This window comes from Chiloscyllium plagiosum, unplaced genomic scaffold (assembly GCF_037043375.1).
Source record: "Chiloscyllium plagiosum isolate Xiang-an unplaced genomic scaffold, Cpla_swu_hap1 HiC_scaffold_11, whole genome shotgun sequence".
NCBI classification, from domain to species: Eukaryota; Metazoa; Chordata; class Chondrichthyes; order Orectolobiformes; family Hemiscylliidae; genus Chiloscyllium; species Chiloscyllium plagiosum.
The window spans coordinates 59,728,189-59,752,259 of NW_028270149.1; the positions used below are offsets into that span (position 1 = coordinate 59,728,189).

General features: G+C 42.3%; 1 protein-coding gene across 4 annotated transcripts in view; it reads right to left on the reverse strand.

Annotated features, from left to right (window-relative positions):
* chm (CHM Rab escort protein) overlaps positions 1 to 24,071 on the reverse strand; it is a 101,345-nt gene that overhangs the window by 31,678 nt on the left and 45,596 nt on the right. For all 4 annotated transcript variants that reach the window (XM_043704523.2, XM_043704522.2, XM_087992130.1 and 1 more), the window contains one exon: positions 1,072 to 1,149. In XM_043704523.2, the coding sequence (XP_043560458.2) occupies positions 1,072 to 1,149 (78 nt within the window). The remainder of the gene's footprint in view (positions 1 to 1,071; positions 1,150 to 24,071) is intronic.

Genomic DNA, 24,071 nt, shown 5'->3' on the forward strand with positions numbered 1-24,071 from the left:
GACTAGCTAGGCCAATGGGTCATTCCTTGTTTGTAAGCTGTGCCTCTGATAATATATGATGTATTACATGAAATAATAGCCCAGTTCTTCTGAAATAGTGATTAAATAGACAATGTTGAAAACAGCTTTTGCCTTAATGTTTTGGAACAATTACGTAGTAGTACACTTCAAGGTCCACATCCTAAGTTAAAAGCAGGGATATTGAATGTTTAAACTGTGTTCAAAGCTAGAATGTTTGGTATGTGAACATCTTTCAATGCATTCCACTTTTTAAATCACCCAAGTATTCCAACTTAACTACAAATCTGTTTGGGAGCAGTACTTCACATCTGCAGACATTCCTTAGTTGTACAACCACATTTTCTCAAATATTTCTGAAGTTAGCAGCTGATGGGCCGGTGTCACTTCATATCTTAAATCAAATGAAACTAACAGAACAGAATAATTCATTTGATGTGACCACCCTGAACAGTCCGTTTCAATCCTTCCCTTATGAACTACCCGAGGGCTGTTATTACTCATCTCAAAATGGGATATACAGCTGCACAATCCTTGCTGAATTTTCCCACTGCAGACAAAAGGGTTTATCAAATGGGAAGAGCGACCTAGCTTGCTACAACGAACTTTCTAAAAATTCATTAAAGTCGTTTCCTCTTTGAAATGACACGCATTATCAACAGCGATTAATCTGGTGAATCTTTTGGTGAACTCAATTTATAAAATGCAACAACACAGAGCCTTTTTGTCTTCAGATGAAAATCAATTAGTGTAGGTAAGGCCACAAGGAAAAACTAACATCACTCATCACTAGCCTCTGGCAGCTCAAATGATTTGTCTTCCAAGCTTGGGTGATCAGGAGCTGTTGTAATATCTCAGGAAAATTAATTTTGTTTCTATATTCTAGACCAAGTTTCCCTGTTTGCTGGACCTTTACACAAATAACTTTTAATCAAAGGTGATCTTTGATTAATACTTTAGATGATCTCAGAAGAAGGCTCCTTTTTCATGAGCCCTTATACAGTCTTCCCTCAATATGCTGTGTGAAAGGCAGGTCATTGCCTTTGTCTTTACCTCGATGTTTCTCTGTCGACCACCAGGCATTTCACCGAATGTCGCAAACAGTACGTTCCGCCAAAGACTGCAGACATCCTGTGGACAAAGTACATATTGTAATATCCTTCAATATCCCATAATTTTAAATGTAAAATGTAGAAATAAAAGAAAACATGCAAAACTGCCATATCTCAGGTTGAGGTCTTTGTTTTCAGTTCACGATTAACTATATCCCAGGTTTAAAGTAGATAAGTAGCCAGCTATTGATATGTTCCTGAAAATATTAATTTATAAACAGCATAGGAACACAGTAACTACTTAAAGCACCTTCTGCTTTCAATCACCTGAGTTCCTGAATTCATATCTGTTTTTGGCAATTTTAGATCCAAGGCATATGTGTCCCATTCTGCACTCTGAGTGCAAGTTTGATGGAAACAATTTTTAACCCATGCAGATAAACTATTCCATTAGCACACCTGAAAGTGACCAGTGCAAAGCTCCTAGACCAAATGACAAACCAAGTGAAAAACAGGGAAACTAAATTAAGTGACGTAGTTTTGCAAGATACAATTCTGCATTAGAGCATATTAAACCTCATATGTTTTACTTTGCCTACCCCAATAACAAACCACATCAGAAGGATTACTAATATTTCATATTAGATTTAATATTTGCAGGCCTTGCAGGATCACAAATAGGAATACACATTGCAAACCAACAACCTGTAGCAGGCAAATTTCACTGGTTTGCAACAATCCAGATTTAAGAAATTTTTTTCTGAAATGCTTTGCCCCAATATTCAATGCAGCATTCATGAGAAATTGGATTTCATCCACCTGCTCATTATACAAAGTTACACTCTTTCAAAAAAGTTTAATTAATCAGTGACAATTCTGATTTTCTCAATGGTACGAATAGCTACTACTCCTCAAACTACAAAATAAAGATCTATTACTTTAGGGATGTTACATACCTACATTATTGGAACTAACATTTGTGCTACACAAACACTGACCAATACCAGCTTAAATAAAGAACCCAAATACAAAAGCATTGCCAAAGTGTATTAAAGTAGGTTTCAGATTTAATACTTTTTGGAGGTCTTTAATTTTGACGATTGCAGATATCTGGATTAGGCTTGAAAAAGGTCAGTGAAAAGCCTTGAGGTATCCAACCATTGCTGAAAGAAGGTTTCTAAGAAAATCTTATGACTTTAGGTAACTGTTTGAATACAGTTCCGGGAAAACACCTGACTGTTAAATTACAAGGTTTTACTTGAATATTCCCTGCAGGCATCGAGTTTGGTTTGTAATTTTTTAGTTGGGGAATGCCTGCTACAGAACAAGATGTTCAGCCTGTGTGTCCTGTTTGGAATACTTCTTGCTGTGACATTAAGGTGAAACCTGACTCACTCTTCTAAAACAGCAAAGAATTTCACAATATTGTATTTCCTGAGCAAGCCTTACAAGACCCGCGTATACTTAGGGATTTGACCACATATACAAGAATATCAGGTCGAAAGATTTTGGAACATTCTACATCTTTTCCTTTAAGAATTGTATTCAAGGATAATAACCAATGTCAGAACATGTTTTACTTTTTTTGTTAAATAAGAGAATCTTTGCAGAAAGAGAAGTATCTGAGGACAAAAAGACAGAAACACCTAGGGGTTCAGGTGCATAGTTCTTTGAAAGATGCATCACAGGTAGACAGGGCAGTTAAGGTGGTGTTTAGCACAAATGCCTTCATCTCACAGACCCATTGAGGATAGGAGTTGGGATATCATATTGAGGTTGCACAGAACATTGGTGAGGTCACTTTTGGAGTACTATGTACATTTCAGAGTGCCCTGGAAGCAGAGGGTTCAGAAAAAATTTACCAGGATGTTGCCAGGATTGGAGGGTTTGAGTAACAAGGACAGACTGGACAGGCTGGAACCTTTCTCACTGGAGTATAAGAGGTTGAGGAGTGACCATGTATAGGTTTCTAAAATCATGAGAGGCATGGATAAGGTGAATAGCAAAAGGTCTTTTACCTACTACTGTAGGGTAACTCAAAACTAGGGAGCATATTTTTTAAGGTGACAGGGGAAAGATTTAAAATAGACCTGAGGGGCAACTTTTCTACACAGAGCATTGTTCCTATGTGGAACAAACTGCCATAGGAAGTGGTAGAGGCAGGTACAGTTACAACATCTAAAAAGATGTTTGGACAGGTACATGAGTATGAAAGATGTATGCGAAAGCTGCTGGGGTGGAAGGTGAGGCCCGGAAGAGTTCTGTCCTTGTTGCGTTGGGAGGAATGAGGTTCAAGGACAGTGCTGCGTGAAGTGGAGGAGATACGCTGGAGGGCATTGTCAACTATGTGGGAAGGCAAGTTTTAATCTTGGAAGGAGGCCATCTGGGATTTTGAGGTGGAATTGGTCATCCTGGGAATGGATACATCAGAGGTGGAGGAACTGCGAATAAGGGATAGTGTTTTACAGGAGGTAGGGTGGGAAGAGGTCTAGTCTAAGTAGCTGGGGGAGTCAGTGGGCTTGTAGTAGATGTCTGTGGTTAGTCGGTTACCGGAGATGGTGTGGAGAGGTCCAGGAAGGGGAGGGAGGAATCATAGATGGTCCAGGTGAACTTGAGGTCAGGGTGGAAGGTGTTGGTAAAGTTGATGAAATGTTCAACCTCCTCACGAGGTGGTGCCGATACAGTCATCGATGTAGTGGAGGAACAGCTGGGGGCTGGTGCTGGTGTAACTGCGTACCTGACATACAAACAGGCACAGCTGGGTCCCATGTGGGTGCCATGGCTACCCCTTTGGTTTGGTGGAAGTGGGAGGTTTTGAAGGAGAAGTTGTTGAAGGCGAGGACCAGTTCAGCCAGGCGGATGAGGGTGTCGGTGGAAGGGTACGGGGTGGGACGCCGTGAGGACAAGAAGCGGAGGGTTTCAAGTCCTTCCTTGTGGCTGATTGAAATGTACAGGGACTGGATGTCCGTGGTGAAAATTAGGCATCACGAACTTAGGTGGGGAATTCCTGGACTAAGGGGACAGGATGGTGTTGAGGCAGGAAGAGGGGAGTTCAGTGGGACAGGTGCAGGCTGAGACAATGGGTTGACCGGGGCAGTCAGGTTTGTCAATCTTCGATAGCTGGTAGAGTTGGGCGGTGCAGGGTTCACAGACTATCAGGTTGGAGACTGTGGATGGGAGATCCCCAGAGGTGATGAGGTTATGGATGGTCTGTGAGATGATGGTTTGGTGATGGGAGGTAAGGTCGTGATCAAGGAGGCAGTAGGAGGTGGTGTCTGCAAGTTGGTGTCTGGCCTCAGTAGTGTAGAGGTCAGTGTGCCACACTACTACTGTGCCCCCTTTGTCTGCAGGTTTGATGGCAAGGTTGGGGTTGGAGCGGAAGAAGTGAAGGACTGTGTTGTGGGAGGGCGGGAGGTTGGAGTGGGTGAGTGGGTGGACAAGTTGAGGTGGTTGATGTCACGGCAGCATTTTGAAATGAAGAGGTCAAGAGTAGTTAGCAGACCAGCACAGGGTGTCCAGGTGGATGGAGTGTGTTGGAGGTGGGACAAGGAGTCCTCAGTGGTGTCTTGTTTGAAAAAGCGGGCCCGAAAGCGGAGGCGGTGGAAGGACTAAACATTGGTCCTCAGTGAGTGGGAGGTCTGGGGGAATGGTGAACACAACAGGGCTGGGAGCTAGGACCTGGAGTGGGACTGGAGCTGGAGGTGGGGGCAGAGACACAGTTGCTTGAGTGGGCGTGATTATAGGGTCACGGTGATGTCACCAACAGAAGTGACGCTCACTAAGTGGGTAGAAATGGGGCTTACAGCAGTGTCCACAGGGATAGAAGTAGTGTCACGAGTGATGTGGGCAACATTTTGGCTTGGCTCTCAGCAGGTGATGTCACTGGTGGCGGAAGTGATGTTGGCGATAGAGTCTTCCGTGTCTAGGTGAGTGATGTCTTTAGGGATGGAAGTGGCTGCCGTGGTGGCAACTGCTGGGGTGCAAGTGATGTGCAAGGTAGGTAACGCGTCTGTGTTGGGGGTGGTGAATCTAGCAGTGGCAGTAGTCTTACCCGCGGCACGGAGGTGATTGGGTGGACAGCGATAGCAGAGGTGGTATGGTCGGCATTGGCTGCTGTCCGAGGGGTGGCGGTGGAGGCGGAAGTGATGTCATCATTCACCCCGGCAATCATGGATGGAGCGGCCACGTGGGTAGTGGAGCCTGGGCAGTTCCAGAGACCAAGAGAAGTTTTCGGAGAAGCCAGTGCATTGAGGGAAGTACATAAAAATTTGTTTAACTTGTGTTCTTTTATGTCCAATGTAGCGGAGAAAAACTGTTGAGCGCCTGAATCCTTTGGAGGGTGAAGAAACGCAGAGGTCGGTTGCAGGTCTGGGAGAATGTGGCTCTGAGGTCAAGGGCGGGTAGAACTGACTGCAGGTAGAGTAGATGGCGGCGCATGGCTGATATTATGGAGCGGGAGGGTCCAGAAAGAGAATCATTGCTGAAGGTTTTAGTGTGTACTGGGTATCCTGTTCAGGTCCAAACTGTCTTGGTCTGAATGTGGTCCAGTGTCCATGTGGGATCAGATGGTTCTGTAGGCAGGCACTGAGGAAGGAGATGTGGCTGTGGTAACGAATCTGCTGAATGGCATGGCTGAAGAGCATCAGGGTTGGGGAGGGGGGAGGGTAGTACAGAGGGAGAGGGACTCACTGAGATACTGAGATCTTTGTAGAGAGGGGAGGAAAATTTCTGCGAGGTAGGCATCCTTAGAAGAGGGTTCACAGAAAGGTTAAAATAAACTAGGATATAATGAGGACTGCAGATGCTGGAGATGAGAGTTGAGAGTGCGTTGCTGAGAAAGCACAGCACGTTAAGCAGCATTGGAGGAGCAGGAGAATCGATGTTTTGGGCATAAGCCGTTCATGAGACATGAGACTTGTGGGCTGGGGCTGACAGATAGATGGGAGGGAGATGGGGGGGGGGGAGGAAGAGATGGGGGGGGGGGGGGGGGGGGAGGAGGAGATGGGGGGGGGGGGGGAGGAGGAGATGGGGGGGGGGGGGAGGAGGAGATGGGGGGGGGGGGGAGGAGGAGATGGGGGGGGGGGGGAGGAGGAGATGGGGGGGGGGAGGAGATGGGGGGGGTGGAGATGGGGGGGGGTGGAGATGGGGGGGGTGGAGATGGGGGGGGGTGGAGATGGGGGGGGGTGGAGATGGGGGGGGTGGAGATGGGGGGGGTGGAGATGGGGGGGGTGGAGATGGGGGGGGTGGAGATGGGGGGGGTGGAGATGGGGGGGGTGGAGATGGGGGGGGTGGAGATGGGGGGGTGGAGATGGGGGGGTGGAGATGGGGGGTGGAGATGGGGGGTGGAGATGGGGGGTGGAGATGGGGGGTGGAGATGGGGGGTGGAGATGGGGGGGTGGAGATGGGGGGGTGGAGATGGGGGGTGGAGATGGGGGGTGGAGATGGGGGGTGGAGATGGGGGGTGGAGATGGGGGGTGGAGATGGGGGGTGGAGATGGGGGTGGAGATGGGGGTGGAGATGGGGGGTGGAGATGGGGGGTGGAGATGGGGGGTGGAGATGGGGGGTGGAGATGGGGGGGGGGGATGTGGGGGCGGGGGCAGTAGCTGAGAAAAAGATAGGTGGATGGAGGCAAGGGAGAAGGGGATAGGTCAGAGGGGGAAGTGATGGACCGGTCAGCAGGGCCTGTTGGCCATACAGGACTTGGGTATAACATTTTTATCTCTGGATCAGTGGTGCTGGAAGAGCACAGCAATTCAGGCAGCATCCGAGGACAGGCAAAATCGACGTTTCGGGCAAAAGCCCTTCATCAGGAATAAAGGCAGAGAGCCTGAAGCGTGGAGAGATAAGCTAGAGGAGGGTGGGGGTGGGGATAGAGTAGCATAGAGTACAATAGGTCAGTGGGGAAGGAGATGAAGGTGATAGGTCAGGGAGGAGAGGGTGGAGTGGATAGGTGGAAAAGGAGCTGGGCAGGTCGGACAAGTCCGGACAAGTCAGGGGATCGTGTTGCTGGAGGTTAGAAACTAGGATGAGGTGGGGGAAGGGGAAATGAGGAAACTGTTGAAATCCACATTGATGCCCTGGGGTTGAAGTGTTCCGCTCTTGCCTGGATTACACTTCTTCCCACCCTACCTCTTGCAAAAATGCCATCCCGTATTCCCAATTCCTCCGCCTCCGCCGTATCTGCTCCCAGGAGGAGCAGTTCCACCATAGAACACACCAGATGCCCTCCTTCTTTAGAGACCGCAATTTCCCTTCCCACGTGGTTAAAGATGCCCTCCAACGCCCTCAGACCCAACCCCTCCAACCGCAACAAGGACAGAACGCCCCTGGTGCTCACCTTCCACCCTACCAACCTACGCATAAACCAAATCATCCGCCGACATTTCCGCCACCTCCAAACAGACCCCACCACCAGGGATATATTTCCCTCCCCACCCCTCTCCGCCTTCCGCAAAGACCGTTCCCTCCGTGACTACCTGGTCAGGTCCACGCTCCCCTACGACCCACCCTCCCATCCTGGCACTTTCCCCTTCCACCGCAGGAACTGTCAAACCTGTGCCCACACCTCCTCCCTCACCTCCATCCAAGGCCCTAAAGGAGCCTTCCACATCCAAAGTTTTACCTGCACATCCACTAATATCATTTATTGTATCCGTTGCTCCCGATGCGGTCTCCTCTACATTGGGGAGACTGGGCGCTTTCCTAGCAGAGCGCTTTAGGGAACATCTCTGAGACACCCGCACCAATCAACCAAATCGCCCAGTGGCTCAACATTTCAACTCCCCCTCCCACTCTGCCGAGGATATGGAGGTGCTGGGCCTCCTCCACCGCCGCTCCCTCACCACCAGACGCATGGAAGAAGAATGCCTCATCTTCCGCCTCGGAACACTTCAACCCCAGGGCATCAATGTGGATTTCAACAGTTTCCTCATTTCCCCTTCCCCCACCTCATCCTAGTTTCTAACCTCCAGCAACACGATCCCGACTTGTCCGGACTTGTCCGACCTGCCCAGCTCCTTTTCCACCTATCCACTCCACCCTCTCCTCCCTGACCTATCACCTTCATCTCCTTCCCCACTGACCTATTGTACTCTATGCTACTCTATCCCCACCCCCACCCTCCTCTAGCTTATCTCTCCACGCTTCAGGCTCTCTGCCTTTATTCCTGATGAAGGGCTTTTGCCCGAAACGTCGATTTTGCCTGTCCTCGGATGCTGCCTGAATTGCTGTGCTCTTCCAGCACCACTGATCCAGAATCTGGTTTCCAGCATCTGCAGTCATTGTTTTTACCTCTATAACATTTTTATGCTATGTTATGTCATGGCCTGGGAGTAGTGGAACTAGGGAAACCATGTACTTGCCCACCTTGGTCATAACAAATGTCAAATCCCACCACCACATCCATTAAACAACATCTAACATTACCACTAATCAGAACCTTAACAGAATCAGCCACATAAATACTGTAGCTACAAAGCAGGTCAGAGACTATATAATTTCTAGCTACTGAATCTCCTCCTAAAACTCAAAAATCTTATCATCCACAAGGCGCAAGTTGCAATGGAACAGAATAAGCTCTTTCTGTATGAGCACAACAGCATTCAAAAAGCTTGACACCATTAACCTGCTTTATTGCATTTCATCCACCACTTTAAACATTCACTCTCTCCACTACCAATGTACCATGGCTGCAGTTTATGTACTGTTCACTGTAGAAGCTCACTCCTTGTCGACAGCATTGCCCAAACCTGCTACTTGAAGGGATAAAGTTAGCAGGAATGTGGTAGCACCACCACCTCAAATTTCCTAAAGTCACATGCCTTCCTGATTTGAAAATACTTTTGCTTAAAAACTGTCAATGGGTCAAAGTCCTGGAATGCCCTAACAGCCTTCATTTAAACTTCCTGTCTAGCATAATTACTTGTGGGATTATTTCACCACAAAGACTAATAGTTATGACTCATCACCAATTTCTGAAGGACAGTTACAGGAGAGCAATAAATGTAATTTTTGTTTAGCAACATCCAAACCTGCTGAAAGTTAAAGGGTCTTTCAATGCTGACCTTAATCACAAAACCTCATTGTGACGACATGTGACGACAAATCTATTGATGCAAATTGTACAGAAGGCTCTCAAAAAAAAAATAAGTCAGTCTTGCTGTGACTCTACTACTGTTTAGAAAATGGAGGATGTCAGTCACAGCAGGTAGTGATTGACTGGGTTGCTGGATGCAACTCAACACATGATTGTGATTTTCTGTAATCTTTTCAGCAAAAACTTGTTGTATAAAGCAGCAATCTGTCTTAAGCCTTTTATCAACAAGTGTGAAATTGATCAAGTTTATAAAAAGCTTATTAAGCCATTTGCTTTCATTTATATCATCTTCACTAGAAGACAGGCACTTTATATTAATATGGAAAATGAAACACTAGACGATTATTAAAATAGTGAATAGCTTTTGCACATGGTAACCACAATTGCGAGTTTTGATAATATTTAGTGTAGGTGATGAATGTTGTTCCGAATTCAGCACTCAGGATTTGAATACTAATAGTCAAATCACAGCAAGACTGATGCAAGCTATTATGGAAAATACACAAAGACCAGAATGTCAACTGATATCACAAGTAATAAGTCAAAAGCAAAATAAATGCAAGTAGTAATCTAAAAAAAAAACAGAAAAAGCTTTTAAGTATTCATGCTGAATTATCTGTGGAGAGAGTTCACCTTTCAGGTTGATGACCTTTCATCAGAAACAAAACATTAAAGGCATAACAGTTTTTATGCACGTTCAAAGGTGGAAGAGGGGCCAGTTTGGGGGGGGGGGGGGGGGGGGGGGGGGAGAAGAGAAGTGGGGGGGGGGGGAAAAAGAGGTGGGTGGAAGAAAAAACAGGATTTTGGATAGGTTGATCAGCAAAAAAAGACATTACATGATTTAGGTAGAACAATTAGACAAAGATAAATAATGGGTCAACACCAGCTGTAAATAAGGTAGTTGGTTAGCTTGCCGAGCTGCTGGGTTATCGTACAGACTTTTCTTTACCATGCTGGGTAATATCAGTGTGACTTCTGTGAAGCACTGTTGTTCTGTCCTGCTTGGTTTTCATGTGGTCCAGTGCGTTGGGGTGAGTGTCACTTCCGGGTCGTCTCTGCACTGGTTTGGACACTGGGTCTGTGTGTTTGTTGATGGCCTTTTTGGGTGAAAACCAGGCTTCCAAGAACACTCTGGCAAGTCTCTGGTTAGCTTGTCCTAGAATGGTTACTTTGTCAAAAGTGGAATTAATGGCCCTCTTGATCTGTGTGTACGGTGATATGCCAGGACACAGGACCCCATACCCACAATATGCAGGACCAACATGGTATGCAAAATCCCTTGCAACAAGCACTACATTTGACAAGCAGGAAGAAAACCAGCCAACCGACTTCACAAAAACCAACTGGCAACTAAATGACATGACTCACTCTCCCTCATCTCCGTACACTGAACTCGCACTGATGATGTTACCCAGCACGGTAATGAAACATCTGCACAATAACCCAGCAGCTTGGCGAGCTAACCAACTACCTCATCCACAACCTGAACTACAGATCTTTGCGAAAACCTTAAAGCTGTAAACAATAATAGCAGATTAGCTTCAATCTTTATGTCACCATTGCTGACAGGAATAGTGCCAGAAGACTGGAGGATAGCAAATGTTCCTTTGTTTAAGAAGGGGAGTTGGGGCAACCCTGGTAATTATAGGCTAGTGAGCCTTACTTCAGTTGTGGGCAAGATGTTGAAAAAGGTTATAAGAGAGGATTTATCATATTGAAAGGAATAATCCGATTAGGGATAGTCAACACTTTTGTGAAAGGTAAGTCATGCCTCACTAACTTTACAGAGCTCTACAAGGTGACAAAACAGGTGGATGAAGGTAAGGTGGTTGACGTGGTGTCTAATAATTTCAGTAAGGCGTTTGCTAAGGTTCCACATGGTAGGCTCTTGCACAAAATAAGGAGTTTCGGGATTGTAGGTGATTTAGCAGCTTGGATCAGAAATTGGCTAACTGAATGACGACAGAGTGGTGGCTGATGGAAAAGTTCATCCTGGAGCTCAGTTACCAGTGGCGTGACGCAAGGATTTGTTTTGGGGCCACTGCTATTTGTCATTTTTACAAATAATCTGGAGGTGGACGTAGAAAGATGGGTTAGTAAATTTGCAGGTGACACGAAGGTAGGCAGACTTGTGGATAGTGTCGAAGGGTGTTGTGGGTTACACAGAGGCACATAGATAAAATGCACAGCTGGGCTGAGTGGTAAATGGAGTTTAATGCAGACAAGCGTGAGGCAGTTCACTTTGGAAGTAACAGGAATGCAGAGTACTGGGCTAATGGTAAAATTCTCAGCAGTGTAGATGAACAGAAAGATCTCTATGTCCAGGTGCATAAAGCCTGAAATATTGCCACCCAAGTTGCTAGGGCTGTTGTGTTGGCGTTTATTGGTAGGGGGAATGAGTTTCAGAGCCACAAGGTGGCTGTAGAAGACACTGGTAAGACCACACCTGGAGTATTGCGTGCAGTTCTGATCACTACATTTTAGAAAGGACGTGGAAGCTTTGGAAAGGGTTCAGAGGAGACTTGCAAGAATGTTGCCTGGTACGGAAGGAAAGTCTTATGAGGAAAGGCTGAGGGAACGGATGCTGTTTTCGTTGGAGAGAAGGTGGTTGAGCGGTGACTTAATCGCGACATATAAGGTAATCAGAGGGTGAGACAGAGTGGACAGCGAGAGCCTTTTTCCTCAGATCGTGAAGGCTAACACGAGGGACATAGATTTAGGACAAATATCAGGGGGAGCTTCTTTACTCAGTAGTAGGGGTGTGGAATGGCCTGCCTACAACGGTAGTAAATTCACCAACGTTAATGGCATTTAAACAGGCACTGGGCATACACATGGATAATAATGGAAGGGTGTAGGTTAGTTGGGCATCAGATTAATTTCGCAGGTCGGCGCAACAGCGAGGGCCAAAGGGCCTGTACTGCGCTGTAACGTTCCATGTTCAGATGAAGTGCAGAAGCCGTTCAATGATAAACTGGGGCCAGAGATTAGGATTTTAAATTATTAAACTTAATGTAGAGCCCACTACACAAGTGCCAAAACTAAGAAGCTATTCTTCAAGCTTCCATTAAACAGAAAAGAAAGCAGAGCACGAGGAGAGAGAGTGGGTGAAGAATTAAAATGACAAGCAACCGGAAGCGGTGGACGACAATGTGGAATCCTTTTTGCTCTGAACCTTAAGTACATCTGGTGGGGAGCAGGAAATTTCAAAGTGTTTAGGTGGGAATGGCCACTTTGGAATGCTGAAAAGGAGGGGTATCACGACTGAGGTAGAGAATGATCTATTGAATGTGGTAACTGGTAGGACAGAAGGTGGAAAACAAGGGGAAATGTTTTACAATTTTGGGAGTAAGTAGAAGGGGTGAGTGTGTAGGAAATGGAACTGTCATGCTAACCATGTAAAATGAAATTATAGCACAGAAACTTCATGACCCAGGAGATAATTCAGTCCACTGTGCCCACAGTCTCAGTCGAGTCCCACTCCCAGTTTCCAATTCTTGACCTGGAACCCAGTGGGGGCTGTGCCACTTCAAACGCACAAAGTTGTGTTTAAAAAAACACATTGAGATTGAATATTTCTTCCACATCTTCTAGTACCAAAAGAGAAAATACTGGAAAATCTCAGCAGGTCTGACAGCATCTGTAAGGAGAGAAAAGAGCTGACATTTTGAGTCTAACTAGCTTTGATAAAGGGTCAGTTAGACTCGAAACGTCAGCTCTTTTCTCTCCTTACAGATGCTGCCAGACCTGCTGAGATTTTCCAGCACTCTCTCTTTTGGTTTCAGATTCCAGCACTCGCAGTAATTTGCATTTATGATCTTCTGGTGCCCACCACCACTTGCATAAAAAACCCTCGCAACATCCCTTTAAATTGGTTAGGCACTAACTCGACACCTATACCACCTGATTGTTGACCCCACTGCTAAAGGGAAATAGGTTTTTCATATCCACTTCAATTTCTTGTCCTCAAAGAAAAAACTGGCCCTTCAGTCACCACTCTAAACGTACTTTAGAACTCAGATTGAATAGGCTGAATTCATGATAGTTTAAAAGACATTTGGAGATTCACCTCTACCTTCACTGAGGGAACGGAATAGTAAGAGACTGACAATATGCAGGCAACATGTATGCATGGAATGGGTTGAAGCTTTGAAAAAACAACTATTTCTGATTTGGGACAGCTTTCAGCAAAGTCAATGCCACATTAAGCAGTTGCCCACAGTATAATTTATTATTCAGACAGTTAACTTTTCTCTAATGGCTGATACAAATCACAAGTGAAAGAAGATATAATCGTATCTTGTTATTTTGTTAACAGAAAATGACGTTAGCATTAAAACAGGATAGAATGAAATCAAATACACAGTGTTTAAAATATCAATGTTGCTATCATATTTTACCTTTAATCAACCGGGTGCATGTAATTGGAGGTTTTGTTTCATACTTGCTTCTGAAATGCTGGAAAACATCTTGTTTTACAGTAAAGCCCTTTAAACTACTGATCGGTACCAAGATCCAAAAAAAAACTGTTCGACCTACATCCCCAAAAGATACAGCTGTTCAATAAATGACAAAAACAACTGAACGCTTTCAGCCTGGCTTTTGGCAATTTTTGCACAGCACAGAAAAATGCATATAGTTAGACAGATTCTTGATGAAGAGAATCAAGGGCTATGAGGAAAGGACAGGTAATTGTACATGAGCAGCATCTGGAACAGCCACGATCCTGTTGTTAGGTAAGGCTTTAAAACTTCCTAAAGCAATTTTTCCCCTAAATGTGGGTTTCACCCAGCACCTGGCTGGAGCATTGCCCCATTTCCAGAGCCAGCAGTCTTTAATATCATTGTTATAGTTGTGCCACAAACTGGTCCAACTAATCCTTCCTCTCTGATAGGACTTCTATCAAGTAATTTGAAATTTTATTTCTGCCTCCAATGATGAGATCAAACTTCAACAGGAACAGTTAAGTTTAGATGAACACTGCATCCCCTGGTTGTGCTTATGTACTCTGTGAGGTGATGATCAGTGCAGCCCATTCTGCCCCACAACATGTGAGTAACAGCATGGAAAACCAATTGCAAGAATAGGAGTTAGAGAAATACACAATATATCACAGGAAGAATCACTGGTCACAGTATACCTTCCATCATTTTATAATGTGATAATGTGAGTTTAAGAAAGCTTTAATTATTCAATTCAATACAAAACTGGTGTTAAATAATTTTTTTTCTGAAACAAAGTATGCTCTTAGATTCCCCAGTGCAGAAACAGTTTTAAACTTCAATTAGCACTTCCAGGAAATGGAAGCATATTGATTTTGTTTAAACACAATAGTTTGACTTGCCCTAATTTCCTAAGACTCAGGGAAAATACCACTCATCTGTAATTCAAAATTTTATTGACAATAACTAAGTTTCTATAGACATTTGTGTACAATAAGAAAACACAGTCAGACCACACATGGAATATTGACAGCAGGTCTAGCTATCACATGTTCGGAAAGATATCTTGGCATTGAAATAATTGCTGTGTAAACTTGCCAAAATAATTGATACCTGTACTCCAAGTGTAAAGTTTATAAGGAGCAATGATTGAAACCAGAGTTGTACTGCCTAAAATCTACAAAATTAGGGATGATTTGATCAGAGTGTAAGACATTAAGACAATGTGGAAGATATAGACAGAGTCTAGAACAGGACTGGAAGGGGTATAGTCCAGGAATTGGGAGGTATGTTATGAAACATGGCACGGACCCAGTGAGTGGTCGAAGTGGGAAATGCTCTTGCACAGTCAACTAATGCGCCAGATCAATTATAAACTTTAGATCCAAGATTGATCAATCTTGTTATTCAAAAGAATTAAGGATATGGGTACATGGTTACATGGAGTTAGGCCATAAATAATCCTTAACGTTAAATTAATGGTAGAACAGGCTCAAAGGATAAAATGGCATATTTGTTCTGAAAATACACTTTGCTTACCCAGAATTCAGAAGTATAATCAGTTGTTGTGTGTGAACATAGGTGACCTGTTCATCCCTGTGGCTATAGGACAATTTCAGGGGGTAGACAGTCTGAAAGTTAGGGTAGAGCAGGGAATTTATGGCAAGAGAGAAAATCCTGTTAATAGATCATTAACAAAAAAACTCAAAGAACTGCTGGTAATCAGAAACAAAAACAGAAACTGCTGGAAAAATTCAACACTTCTGGCAGCATCTGTGGGGAGAAAACAGAATTAACACTGCGGACCCAGTGACCGTTTATCTGAACTACAGACCGACATTTAATTCTGTCAATGAAATCATTACACTATGATTTCAAATTACAAACAGTAAAATTCTTCTATTTTTAGCAGCTCTAATGGTCTATGTTGGTGCAGAAAAAGGACATACACACTTTAGAGGGCCTTTTCTCCTAAATGGCTGCATAATTTATTACATCCATTTGGAGAATATTTCATTATTTTAATACCCATTTAACACATCAGCTATCAACTAGTTCCACCTCCTTATGAAATGTGAATTTACAAAATTGTGCCAGGCTGCAAATGGGGTAGAATATGCAGGTTCTGGATTAGTGGTGCTGGAAGAGCACAGCAGTTCAGGCAGTATCCGAGGAGCAGGCAAAATCGACGTTTCGGGCAAAAGCCCTTCATCAGGAATAATGGCAGAACAGACTGCTCAGAATACTCATTCCTTGGCAGGTCACTGATATAAAACAGATTGCATACAGGGCCAACTATTTTCAGCCAGAAGTGCCAAGTAGCTAGCCCATCTCAACTACTGCATCACAAAAACCAGACCAGCCAATTTATTTAACCACATACAAGATCAAGAAATGGTTGCATGTGCTGGGCTTAGCAAGCGCTTTAACACTGGCTGTTGTGCTGATGTCTTATGGCTAATTCTAAAGCACAACTCTTGTGCTCTCACACTGCTAAAACACAAATGAAAAAAAATTGAAAAGGTGTGTCAGATCCACAAAAAAGCAGGAAAAATCCCATTTAGCCACTTATCAATCCATCAACCATCAAGTAAACAAAGGCCTCATTGGCACGCTTATCAAGTCACACATTCACTAGTAACGTGCTCACTAACAGGAGGCTGTGTGCCATCATGACAACTTCAGCCCAAAATATCATTGCAGACTTGGTTCAAACATGGATAAGAGAGTCAAAGTGCAGATGAGAGAGGATTGCCTTTAAAAATCAAGGCAGCTTTTGATCACGCAGCATCAAGGAGCCTTAGTAAAAAGGATTGGGAAAACTCTCCACCTGTAAGTCATACTTAGCATGAAGGAGGGTTTAAAGGAGATCAATCATCTCTGAACATGGCTGTAGGAGTTTCTCAGGGCAATGTCCTTGGCACAATCAGCTTGATTGCTTTATCAATGACTTTCCCTCATCGACCTGAATTCAGACAGAATTAGGCAGAGAAAGAGGCCATTCTGTGCAATATGCTTGCACCAGCTCTTTGGCGGAGCTGTCCAAATTGTCAGACTTCCTTGTTCTTCCTAAATATTTTAAATTTAGGATTTATCCAATTCTCTAATGAAAGAGCATCAACCTGAGGTGTTACTTCTATTTCGCTCTCAGTTGCTGCCAGATCCAAATATATCACCATCTTTTTTTTGGTTCAGATTTGTAGCGTCTGCAATGTTTCGCTTTTGTGTTGAAAGAAAAATCTGGATGTCTGCTCAATAGAAATAATGCCATGTCATCTTGTAAACAGTTATATACAAGGAGGATGAGTAAAAACTAACTTACAGATTATTGGATTCAGAAATCAAACTATTAGGTCACTTGGATGAGTAAGCATGTTTTCTTCAGTTCAAATAATGACCACATATTGGTTCTCCGGTTTTCACCTGCCCCTGAAATGGTTTAAAAGGAGCTACATGCACTGCCATTAATGAATAAATAAAGGCCATCTCTATTACCCTTTCTATTAGTAAATCAAAGACAACTGCCATCCCAGTCTTAATCATGTACAGAAAACTATCCTGATAATTGTGGCCTGTGGACTTGAGGAACCTTTTTATGCTATTAACCCTCAAAAGAAGTATCACAACTTGAAACATCTAACTACTGCCACCAGTATCAGTGATGTGTTCATTTGCTAAAAGAGGATGCTAAAACTGTACTTGCTCTCACCTTTAGCCTTGCAGTATCAAGTCACATAATGACTAAATTAACAACTGCAGAAACTTCAGACCTTGTATCACAGTGCTTCATACAGTCTTTAAATGCCATTTCAGTTCCTATCAAGACACAAATCAGTGGAAGCAATTTTTAATGCAGCTGCTAAACAATAAGACCCATTAATAGCTGAACTCTGACAGCACTATTCACGATGATTAATGGTTCTGTGTATAATTTGATTATTCTATTAATTCTGCTGATTACTGTTCCTGCTAATACAGTGAAGGTCACTTCCAAAATAAATCTTCATTACACACTTACATTAATGGAGAGAAAATACTGCCTCTAACTAGTTGTTTTTCTTAATTAAAAGCTAATGTAACAAGAACTAAATAGGCTTGAGGGCTACCTTTGCTTCTGTTACAATAACAGGATGTTTTTAAAACTCAAGATAGAAATTATTTCACCTTAAATCATACTGGTGAAAATAAAAAGTATAGGATTAAGAAAGTTCTCTTGGAGAAATGTGAAAGCACATGCAGCCACCTACAGCTGTAAACTGCTTCTACTTCAGTGACTCAAACAAACATTGGACTTTAAACAATTACATTTTAGATAATTAGGTGCTTCACTAAAATGTTCAAACAAAAGAAAATGTCAACCTACCCTAAATCCAAACTGAAGGAGGGTAGAATGAAACATTTATGAGTAACATTTTGAAATTCATGTCTGTCACTTCAAAGAGACTACAGATTTACAACAGTTGTGAAGAAAAGTACTTTTAAGCTATTTGCTAGGCTCTTTATGCTAAAGAGAATTGTTCATGAGTGCAGAGACACTTCTTTACAGTGGAAAACGTTATCAGATTACCTCCATCAGTATGATAATCAGGAATAATCTCTTTTCACTTTAAGCTATTCAATGTAAACATTGATTTATTATTTTTAATAAATCAATCCAATTTATCTCTGTTCATTTGTTCTATTACCCCACATTCATTTCTTGCTCCTTCAACTCATTAAAGGACTGTTGTTTTCATGTTATGTTTTTTTCAACTCACATGGTAATTCTCTCGTTGAACCCTTCCCCATGTGACTTTCTTCTGCCTGCTGCTTTCACTATTAATTTAGGAGATGTAAGCAACCAAGCACTTATTGGCTGGAAAACAATTTCCAGGTTCCTAGCCAATGGAAAGTCTGGAAAACGACATCCAAACTTTAGGAGCAGTAGTGAGGAATAATAAACCTGCCAGTAGTGGTACAATCAAGATATGACGCTGGAAACCTGAAATTAAAAAAGAAAATCCGGAAATCTCAGGCTATAGAGAATTTGTGGTGAGAAACAGAGCTAACGTTTCAGACCTGTCACCTTGCGTCACAACTGAAGGAGGGATGGATGCGACAAGGACACAAGGAAGGTCTGTGACAGGGTGTAAGATAGGAAAGATTGAATGCCAAAAGACTTACTCTTGCAGAGCCATACAGAATGGTGATGGCAAAAAGGAAAACAACAAGTAAAGATATGCCTGGAGGTGGTGAGCAAAAGAAAAAAAGTGTAAAAATCAACACATGCAAAGAAAATTCACAATCAGACATTGAGGTCTGAGCTCTGAAACTGGTGAAATCATCAAGGACTATTAAATGCCTAGTTAAAAGAGGTGACACCACTCCTCAAGCTTACTTTCAGCTTCACTGGAACAGTGCAACATGGGAGCAGAGAAATGTCAGCACAAAGGCAAGGTTAAGAATTAAAATGACAGGTCACCAGAATCTTGGGGTCACACTTGCAGGTGTCGAGGTGTTTCACAAAGCAGACACACAATTAGAGCTTTGTCTCACCAATCAGGGTTCAATACAGAGGAGACCACATGTAAGTAGTGAGTATAGTCGACTAGACTGAAGGTAGCACACAAATTGCTGGCTCACTTTGAAGATGAGCTTGGGATCTAGGCAGTGAGGATAGAGGTAACAGGGCATCTTCTGGGTTTGCATGGAAAGATGCCATAGCAAAGCTGCAGGATATTGGAGGTGACTGAGGAATGACAACGATATCCTCGATGGAGTGGTCACTCTGGAATGCTGAAAGAGGAAGGCAAGGTATGCTTGGGGGTGGAAATGGTCTATTGAATACGGAAGCTGGTGGGTGGAAGGAGAGGTCACGAGAAACCCTGTTGTGGTCAGAGGTCCTTCATTCCAGTAAATCTGCACCCAACAAAAACTAGTCTAAATCTGCACTAGTGCCATTTCCAGTACTTGGCCCACAACCTGAAATATTATGACATTTCAAGTGTTCATCCAAGTACTACTTAAAGGTTTGAAGTTCCCTGCATCAATTCCCTCTCAAGCAGCGCATGCCAAAGTCTCACCACCGTCTCTGAATTTTTCATTTCCTTAAAATCTCCTCTAAACCTCCGGTCTTTCACCTTAAAATTACGTTCCCCTATTATTGACCCTTCAACACGCACACTTTCCCTTCTCTCACCCCCCTCACCCCCACCTCCTCCCGTTCAACCACTCCTTTCCCCCTCCTCCCTTCTTTCACTCCGCCTTCCTCTCTCCTACCCCTTCCTTTCCTCTCTCCCCACCTCTTTTTTGCACAAACTTGCAATCCGAAGGAGACATCTTTGATTCAAGGGACAGCCAAAAATGACAAATTAAAAAAACACAATGCAAAAAAAAACTCTACTAAAAAGCAGTCTTTTGTGAAATTTCTACATTACAACACTGAGTCAGACAGCTGAACTAATTCAGTCTTTCTAACCGTACATTTGCAACACAGAAAAATGAAACCATTGAAGATCTTCCAAATAGTCACTGCAATGATTTTTAACCAGACTGAAAATAATAAGTTTCTAGACACTGGTTTTGTATCTTAAAAGACTTAACTATTTATTAAGTATGCAATAACTTTAGCAGAAAGAAAATTAAGCATGGTAAGCTGATTAATATCTGTGCGTTTATACTTGAAACATGTTTTCAGAAAACCACACACACACACACACTTAAAAGGGATAAATAAAACAAAATAATGAAACCGGCTAGATCACTTAAATAGCTTTCACGGTGCGTTGTTTGGCAGGTATAAAAGTGATCTTGGTTGCTTTTCTGAAACAGTCATCAGGGTTACCATTTTAGATCATCCAAACAATACATCTCAGCTTTCTATTCTTTGGACTTCTGGAAGCTGGCCTTGAAGATTAGGGCAAGGAGCATTCAAAATCTTCATGCTGTCTCACCAGCAGCCCAGAACCATCTCTCAGAAAACAGTTGCAAAAATAAGAGTTTGAGATTTGTCTTCATAAACCAATCAGCTCCTCCCAAGGCTACAATTACCATCCAGCATCTGCCAGCTGCTTGAACGTAGGTCTCTTCCAGGCTTGCTCGAACACGTCTGTGTTTTTGAAATAATGCCCTTCCTGGGCTTGTCGTCTCTGTTGAAATCTTTTTAATCATGAAATCAGCCTGCTACTAGCCTCCAGGCTTAGCCTCACAAAATAACCTTGTTTGGTCCATACACAACAAGCTGTCCCAAAGTCCACAAATCATTTCCAGCTTATAACTCATTATGATAATAGTATAAAAGTAAAACATTTAAAAATCAGTGAGAGCTCTAACACACCATTTGTTTTCCATTATGCCTCATGCCCAAATTCTTTTTCAAAAGAAATACTCTGGCCTTTACATTTTTCATTTGAATCTCTTCCACTCTCTTCATATTCTCTTTTACTCTGTTCTGCAGAAATTTCTCCTAACAAACCGGCTTTTCCCTCAAATTATTTTCTGGGCATCACCTATTCCTAATTTCACTCTACTTTTACAATCCTCTCAACCCTTTAAATCTAAAAGGAAGAACTGCAGAATCTGTAAACCTGAAACAAAAAAATTGCTGGGGAAACTCAACATTTCCAGCAGCATTTGTGGAGAGAAAGGAGGGTTTACATTTTGAGTCCAGTGACTCTTCTTCAGAACTGCAACTGTATGTTACAAATGCAGCAAGGATGTATCCACACAAGTATGACCCGAAACATCAAATTATACATAGAATTAGTTTAATTCATGGAGATTTTAACATGGCGAATAATCATTTTAAGAAGGTACCAATCCATCAGAAATGCAAGTTCTGCACAGATGCTGCCGGACCTCTGAGTCTTTCCAATAATTTTTGGTTTCTCTCAGTTCTTTATTATTCTCTCAAATTTAAAAAAGTGTGTCAACAGTTTCAGCAGACCAGAACTGAATAGTTGGTGCTGCTGGATGTAAATAGACCTATTGTTTATTTTAAAATGGTGCATGGGCTGTTGACTTCAGTGCCAAGCACATCTACTGTATTTTGAGGCACATCACAGAGTAAGAAAGTTGTAACTTTCCATTTCTTACATTTCAGTAATGTACTACAGTGGTAATTGTTACAGAGGGAAATCTTGGAAATTCATTGGTATAATTGCAAGTGCATAGATCAAATGGGTTGCTTGGTCAAAATTCTGCAATTCCCTCCTTGGCACCATTGTGGGTCTACTGACAGCACATGGAGACTGCAGTACTTCAAGGCAACAGCTCACTACCACCTTTACCCAGCCAGTGATATCCAAGTTGCACAAGTAAATAAATAAACTCAATCATGTATCACACAGCATTCTAAGCCTGAACACAACCCCCAGTCCACCTACACCTTGAACCTCTTAGCACAGCTCATTTCAACTTCCATTTACAATGTTCACACTGTTGACTGCACTTGATTTCAGTTGACCATGCACCTATGGGTCAGCATATTCTACAATGCAAGTGCCTGACCTGTATTACTGAATATAGAAGCATCACTGAATATTTTTAAGGCAAAAGTAGATTAATTTAAGAAAAAGGTAATGCTGGCATCGCTGCATATGCTAAGTTCCATTGCCCACCTTAAGTTGCCCTCGAGAAAATAGTGGTGAGCTGTCTTCGTGAACCACTGCCGTGCACACACACACATACAAAATGCTGTTTGGAAGAGAGAGTTCCAGAACTTTGAAACATTCTTTTGACAAAGCGAGTCAAAGGTTATTGGAAGCAAGTAGGAATGTGGAATTCAGGTCACAAATGAGGTCACTTTCAATTTGTTAAATGGCGGAGCATGCAAGAGGTGCGTAATTGCCTATTCATGCTCCATAATTCGATGGATTAGTAGGTTCTGAAAATGATTATTTGCCATATTAAAATATATGTGAATTACATTGATTAATAAAATTGTTTAGTGTCATACTTATGTGGATACATCCTACACACAAGCAAAGCAACCAATGTTTTCAATAAGGGCAAATTGACTTGAAATTAAATTTCTATGGGACTCTATACTGATAAACCAACCCTATCAAGAATGTCATCATATAAAGGACCAACACTAATTAACTTATAAGTCTATCAACTCTCACACTGGGAAATAGTGTCGTTATTTGGCCTCTAGCAATATTGATCATGTTTTCAGTTTCAATAAGTAGGCATTAAGGAGGAAATTTAGTTGTAACTGGTACTGCTCTTACAGTCCTGGTCATCTGTAATGAGAAGCAACACATCTCAGATATACTGAAAACCATTTAACTGATGACTTTCTTCCACGACACAATTACAACACATGCCAAAGATTGGCTAGTAGTTGGTGGACAGAACCTTTGTCTACAACATTTGCTTTTCAATTCACTAAAATCTGAACACTCAAAATCTAACTACCAACTGTTTTACCAAAACAATGCATACAGTGTGTGTTGTACTTGAATAGATAACTATAACAGACTAGATGGATAGTGCATTGAAACAGGCAATCAAATCTTGATAAAAACTGCAAAATGTTATGTTCATTGTGGCAGTAATCGCAACACATGAACATAAAAAAAATTGGAGATGTATTTTGTATTTTTTTCCAAATTATCCATAAGACAGTTGCTTCATATCAACAGATTAGCTTGCTTTTGTTTCAATCAGAGTAGAAATTTACTTATGCGTTTCATTTAATGCTGAAGAACTGAGTAAAGTCATTCGCCCAGATTAAAGGGCATTTTACTGTCAAATTTACTGATCTTCAAAAGGACAATTTTCTAGTGTTTGCTAATTATCTAATTTTCTATTAACCATTATTATATGCATAATATTAGCATGACTAATTTAATTCACATTTTCAACAGAATAAAAAGTTGGCAGAGTTCAATCACATTTTTCAGTAAAATTCTCCACTCCAATCTCACACATAGGTTTACATTTTAAAGCAGCCAAGGAAGAATTTAGCTTTTTGCTCATGATTCATCTGAAAACACATCTTGCTCTATACACAATAAAAGACTAACTAATTTGAATAAAGCAGCACAAGATTAATCCTACCACATAGCAACGATTTCCTTCCAAAAGATATAGACTAACACAAGAAAACTAGAGACAGAAAAAAAAATACTTGAAAAGGTTAGGACCATAATTCCATAAATGAATTATGTTAGTCTGAAGGTCTAATCAGTAATGCTCAAAATTCAAACACTATTAATGTAAAAGTTCACCTACGTTTATCATAAATTTCCTGGAAATTACATCTGTAATCTGCGACAAGCAAATTTATTTCGGCCAGTTTTTCCACACATTTTGTAAATGAATTTGTTCACTGCATTACAAATTATAAGGATCAGCTGTAAAATACAAGATGTCTCCAAAAAAACCAACATATGCACTTCTGAACATATAGTAATTTCTGTATAACATCCTTGTATGTAATTAATTACGAACTTTCTATCCGCATATTTTGTTTTAAGT